This window comes from Thrips palmi, unplaced genomic scaffold (genome assembly GCF_012932325.1).
Source record: "Thrips palmi isolate BJ-2018 unplaced genomic scaffold, TpBJ-2018v1 HiC_scaffold_8, whole genome shotgun sequence".
Lineage (NCBI taxonomy): Eukaryota > Metazoa > Arthropoda > Insecta > Thysanoptera > Thripidae > Thrips > Thrips palmi.
The window spans coordinates 12,880,650-12,887,083 of NW_023144635.1; the positions used below are offsets into that span (position 1 = coordinate 12,880,650).

Genomic DNA, 6,434 nt, shown 5'->3' on the forward strand with positions numbered 1-6,434 from the left:
CTGATATAATTTTGTCTGACGCTTGCTGCAAATTGTACTTTTACTATACAATTTGTCCCCCCTGGCGGACACAAAATTGCATCACCACCGAATGTGCATCCTTCATGGGACAAAAAAGTCCCATGACATTCAGTGTGCACCTCAGATCGCGCTTCGCACCGTTCGCACTTCCCCATCACCGTTTGGCATCGGTTGGGTTGGAAGCCAACCTCTATAGCTACGTTCAAAATGGGCCAAGTTCTTCCCTCACTTAAATGTTTTGGATTGTAAAAAAGGTGAAACTTTTACTTGACATGATTGCCTAACTTTATGTTTGAAAATATTTTGACGTTTGATCTAACATGAACACCTCCGCATACTTTGAAAAGTTTGTGTTTCTGAGCGAATACGTTGTTACATTTTTGACAACTTACACCACATGAGCCCTCTAATGAAGGCAGCAGGGCGACTCCACGCCAACTGAGTCAGTCACAAAACGGCATGGTCTCTGATCGGGACGAAACTTACGCAAATCGTTGGTCTACGTAGTGGGATTGAGTGTTCATGGAGAGGGAAGTACGACGCGATGCAAAAGCATCTGACACTCCGGCTGCGTTCAAGGCTCGGTTCAAGGTATAACCGGCTCGCTTACTGCATCCCTCTAAGTTGAACGGTTTAGACATTGGGACTAGGAAATCCAGCCGGAGTGTCATACACTTACGCACACTGTGAAAGTTTGTTGTCACTTAATGACAAAAACGTGAATGACATTTTCATCACTTTGAAATGATGACAATCTCGTCACAAATTGGTGACATTTTCATCAAAGCTCCGATACTTGTTGCATGGGCGTGACAAAAATGTCATAAATTGACTTGATGACACCCTTGTAAGGAAAATTAGCCTTGAAATTGTCATCAAGTGACGACTCAAATTTTCACAGTGCGACTGCAGTCATAGTGGTTCTATTAAAGGCGAAAGGAATTCTGGCCACTCTACTTATTGGTGCCCCGGACCTACGACTTCGAGCATGCACACTAAACTTCTTACGGATACATCCTATCTGTATTACGGACATTTTTGTGCAATTGCAATTACGGATAGATTTTGCTTGTAATACGGATGAAATCATCCGTATTACAAAGAGTTTTACGTCCGTAACATACAGACGAAAATATCCGTATGGTACGGACGTAAAACTCTTAGTAATACGGATGATTTCATCCGTATTACAAGTAAAATCTATCCGTAATTGCAATTGCACAAAAATGTCCGTAATACAGATAGGATGTATCCGTAAGAAGTTTAGTGTGTGGGCAATCCCGAAGTCGAAAGTCCGGGACACCAAGTAGGCTCGTGGCCATATTGGCCTGGAAAATGTGAAAACTTCACTGAGAAGAATGGGTCACCACCATCACCCTTTAGATGGGTCTTGCAACTTGTTGCCCAATTCTTGGTGACAAAATGTTCATCACCCCGAAATTTGGTAACCGGCGTTAGGTCGTCCTCAAATTTGGGTAACGTCGACCACGCCGTGAGGTCCTCGATGGCGTCCTTCCGGGGCCACCACGATGATCGCCATATGGCGTTGAGGCGGCGGTGAGACCCGGAGGCCTCAACGCCACAGAGCGGTCGTCGGGGACCTCACGGCGTCGCCGACGACGTCACCCATATTTGGGCGACCTAACGCCGGTTACCACATTTCGGTTGATTAATATTACGTCACCCAAAATTGGGCAACGAAGTTGCATCACCCATTTAAGGGGTCATGGTGGTGACCCATTCATTCTCGGTGTTCCGACCTGTTGGGTACGATTTAATAATCATGCTTGACACATTCGCTGCGACGGGGTTTTGGGCGGAATAGCCCAGACTACGATGGTTTAGGGGGCATTCCAGAGCCGATTGACAGTGGTCGTAGTTGACGATTTTGCTCATTTTTGGCTCAAATGTTACCTACCCATAGGTAAACACCCCCACAAAATTTCAGCCCTCTGGGTCAGTTAGTATGGGAACTGTGAGCAATCAAAGTTTTTGGCTATTTTGCTTTAGACGTTTTTGACCAAATTGCACTTTTTTCCTGAAATGATCCGGAATTCTCTTCTTTTCGGTCCTGAGGTATGAAATTTGGTACGCGAATGTAAAATTGAGTGGTGAATCCGAATCTGCACGCAGAACAGAGCAGTCCATCGTTGCTAAAACTGCACTCAAAGCCAAAAAATAACTTTTTTAAGTGTTTTACAACCTTCAATTTTCTCCCCATCCCGGAATCCAAACTAGACCCGTTCTAGGCGGAAATTATTTCTTACACGACTACCTAAAAACAAGCGGCTCGTGTTACCGAGGGTATGGGTATGGTTTGGGCGCTGCAGTGCTCGCAACATTGACAAATACTGAATGTTCAATCCAATGAGATCTCATTGATCGGTGCGTCTGACAGCAAGTTGCATAAAGACTTTTTTGTTCAAAATTTGATTCCTGACAAGTTGTTCTCAGAAAGTTTTGCTCTATCTCTTACGGTTTGCACAGTAAACTTCTTACGGATACATCCTATCTGTATTACGGACATTTTTGTGCAATTGCAATTACGGATAGATTTTGCTTGTAATACGGATGAAATCATCCGTATTACAAAGAGTTTTACGTCCGTAACATACAGACGAAAATATCCGTATGGTACGGACGTAAAACTCTTTGTAATACGGATGATTTCGTCCGTATTACAAGCAAAATCTATCCGTAATTGCAATTGCACAAAAATGTCTGTAATACAGGTAGGATGTATCCGTAAGAAGTTTAGTGTGTGTGAAATATGGGGCTAAGATGGTTTGGGACCGAAAAATGTGTCTCTAGAGTACTATCTAGTTTTGATCAGCACCTCTTGAAACGTCTTTTTAACATGTAGTCCCTCGAGACATATTTCATCGGTCCCCGAAAATATGTCTCGAGGGACTATGTTAAAAAGACGTTTCAAGAGGTGCTGATCAAAACTAGATAGTACTCTAGAGACACATTTTTCGGTCCCAAACCATCTTAGCCCCATATTTCACAAACCGTAAGAGATAGAGCAAAACTTTCTGAGAACAACTTGTCAGGAATCAAATTTTGAACAAAAAAGTCTTTATGCAACTTGCTGTCAGACGCACCGATCAATGAGATCTCATTGGATTGAACATTCAGTATTTGTCAATGTTGCGAGCACTGCAGCGCCCAAACCATACCCATACCCTCGGTAACTCGAGCCGCTTGTTTTTAGGTAGTCGTGTGAGAAATAATTTCCGCCTAGAACGGGTCTAGTTTGGATTCCGGGATGGGGAGAAAATTGAAGGTTGTAAAACACTTAAAAAAGTTATTTTTTGGCTTTGAGTGCAGTTTTAGCAACGATGGACTGCTCTGTTCTGCGTGCAGATTCGGATTCACCACTCAATTTTACATTCGCGTACCAAATTTCATACCTCAGGACCGAAAAGAAGAGAATTCCGGATCATTTCAGGAAAAAAGTGCAATTTGGTCAAAAACGTCTAAAGCAAAATAGCCAAAAACTTTGATTGCTCACAGTTCCCATACTAACTGACCTGGAGGGCTGAAATTCTGTGGGGGTGTTTACCTATGGGTAGGTAACATTTGAGCCAAAATGAGCAAAATCGTCAAAGGTCAACTTCGACCACTGTCAATCGGCTCTGGAATGCCCCTGCTTTCTCCCCCTAAATGTGCGAACGCTCTGCGCAGACGTCGCTGCTGTCGCTGCCGGACGACGACCTGCTGAGCGTGCTGGAGTACCTGAGCACGCGAGACCTGCTGTCCTGCCGGGCGGTGTGTCATCGCTTGCGGGACGTCGCTCTTCGGCCGGAGCTGTGGCGGCGACGCAGCATTGACTTCGGGCAACGCGACGCCTCCACCGCAAGCCTCCGGCCCGCCGTCCTGCGCGTGGCGCCGTGTGCCTCCAGCCTGTCCATGTGGTTTGAAGGCCGCAGCGACGCGCTCGGCACGCTGGCCGCCACGACCAGATGCGCGGCGGCCGAGCTGATCATCTACGTGGACAACGACCCCGCGCGGCTGGAAGCGGCCAAACTCGCGATCCGCAACCAGGCGGCGCTGGGGATGCTGAGGACTCTGGACGTGCGCGTGGTGGCCCACAAATCCAACGACATCCACGCCGCGGATCTGCTGGCGGAGGCCTGTTCCACCCAGGGCCTGGCCCGGTTGGTCGTGGATGTCTCCTATGGGATAAGGTGGTGCAAGGGGGCTGGGCCCTCGCCGCTGATCCCGGCATCCATCAAGGAGGTGGCCCTCAGGAACGTGGACCCTCGCTTCGTGCACCGCGTGCTGCGCTCGCACGCCGCCACGCTGCAGGCCGTGCAGCTGAGGGGGAACTGCCAGGGCGTGGCGCCGCTGCTGGCCGCCATCCCCGGGCTGCAGCGCTTGGAGTGCCCCGTGATGGAGGACCTGCCGCTGGTGGCGAAGTGCGCGTCGCTGCGCTCCCTCAAGCTAGCCGTGGTGTACTGCCGCGACGAGGCTGCGTTCCAGGCCGCGGCGGCCTTCCTGCGCGCCGCCACGCACCTCGAGGAGCTGCAGCTCGAGTACTACAGCCTGGGCTCCGTTCGCGTGGAGCAGGGGCTGCTGACGGCGCTGGCGTCCTCGGGCCGCGCCGCCCTGCGGAAGCTGGTCTACTCCTGCTTAATTGGTTTCGAAGACCGCCTCGAGACGGAGCTTGCCTCGGCTCTGCCCGGACTGCCCGCCCTGGAGTGGCTCGTCCTGCCCGGGACTGTGCCCCGGCGCGTCCTGGCCGCCATCAACCCCGGCAGTGCGCCCCGTCTTCGCGGCCTTATGATTGCCAACTGGACGTCCGAGGCCGGGTGCTTGCACGCCGACATGCACGAGCCGGACGTGAGTCGCGTCCTGGCCAGCTACAGCCACTTCTACCTGGTCGTGAGAAACCGTTCGTGCAGGCAGGAGCGGCAGTGCGAGCACTGCGCCAAGGGCTGCCACGGCGTGCCTTGGCCAACTGGCGAGGCACTTGTGGGCTTCTACACGCACGAAGCGCCCAGCAGAGAGGCAGCGGATGCATTGAGCTCGGGGTCTCCATGTAAGCTTTGGATCAAACCGTGATGCGACTGCACTGTTGTCGTGTGTGACCGCAAGAATTAGTTGATGCAGGTGTGGGGAGTTCAACAGCCTTGATGCTGGTCACATCAGCTATTAGCTGCCGTGTGCGCTATGACTGTCACCTTCTGGCAAGCTAATTGTTTCAGCGCTACATGTTTGTGGAGGAAATGTTCACATCCTTGAAGCGCGGTACCTGAGAAACTTCTCTTCTCTCCGCGCTATTCGTTGTTCATGAGAGCCACTTTGATAAGCTTCATTTTAGTGCTAACCGTTAGGTCGACCTCTATTTCGGCCACCTGAGGGTTACCGTTCAACTTACAGGGGTGCAGTTATGAAGCCGATTGTGCCTTGAACAGAGACCTACCACCAGATCGCTCTTTTACCCCGTAAGTCAAACTCCTCAACCATATCTTTTTCAGGTGCTCGTTATATTATAAACAATACAAAATTTATTGATTTGTTCCCTTCTAATTCCTCAGTGACGGCTTTTAACTTCTCTTTTTTATTACTATAATTATTAATAGGGTAAGGAATCTTGTGATAGGCATTGTAGCCACTAAATTATCCTACCATTTACAATTTTTGTAAGTCTTGTTTAAATGTTGTGAGTCCGTCATTGATTTCAAACATCTCCAATGAAATGGCATCTATTGTGCTCCTTGATTGTGTTGTGATCTCATATTGTCGGAAAGAAGTCACTTTCCTTTCATTGCACGTCCTCTTGTGATTTCCTTGTGAAAGATCGGACTGTGTTCTAATTCTTTGTAGTTATGCTCAAAAAACAATTGTAAATTACTCTGACACTTGAGCTGTGAGATGCCCTCACAGCTTCATTACGGAACAAAGTTCACTTCAGTGCGGATACATTGTACCTGTACGGCAGAGTTGTTGCCCGTCTGATTTCCTTTGTCACATTGCATTTTGTTTGTTATGGTGAACTTACCTACAAAAGGTTGCAACCAAGACTCCCTATTTAAAGAAGCCAAAGACCTCTTTTTATGAGTGAAATAAATGTAGCACACGTCCGTGTGTTAATGACCTAATTTTCTTAAAATCATTTTCCTTTTTTGTCCCTCATTGCCTGATGACAAATGACAAAACCGGTGACAAAAACGACAATGGGTGGGGTGGGTCGCACCTCGCGAGAAGGGCGCCGTTCTCCCTGGGGGGGTTTGGTGCATCGTGGGAATTTTGCCGAATCTCTAGTTTCCTCTTTTTAAAGCCAGAATGTGTCTAATTTCATATCACCGCGCAATGGGCCAGCGGATCGGTGGAGGCGGCCAATCTCTTGACGCGTTTTTACCTGCAGAGTCGTTACTGGGATCACACGTTCGGTTTGAGTCTCATTT

General features: G+C 48.7%; 1 protein-coding gene across 8 annotated transcripts in view; it reads left to right on the forward strand.

Moving 5' to 3' along the window:
- The window catches only part of LOC117653189, a 23,835-nt gene extending 17,707 nt beyond the window's left edge, over window positions 1-6,128 (forward strand). For all 8 annotated transcript variants that reach the window (XM_034398681.1, XM_034398683.1, XM_034398684.1 and 5 more), the window contains exon 3: window positions 3,709-6,128. In XM_034398681.1, the coding sequence (XP_034254572.1) occupies window positions 3,709-5,088 (1,380 nt within the window). In that variant the 3' untranslated portion in view covers window positions 5,089-6,128. The remainder of the gene's footprint in view (window positions 1-3,708) is intronic.
- Window positions 6,129-6,434: the final 306 nt, after the last annotated feature.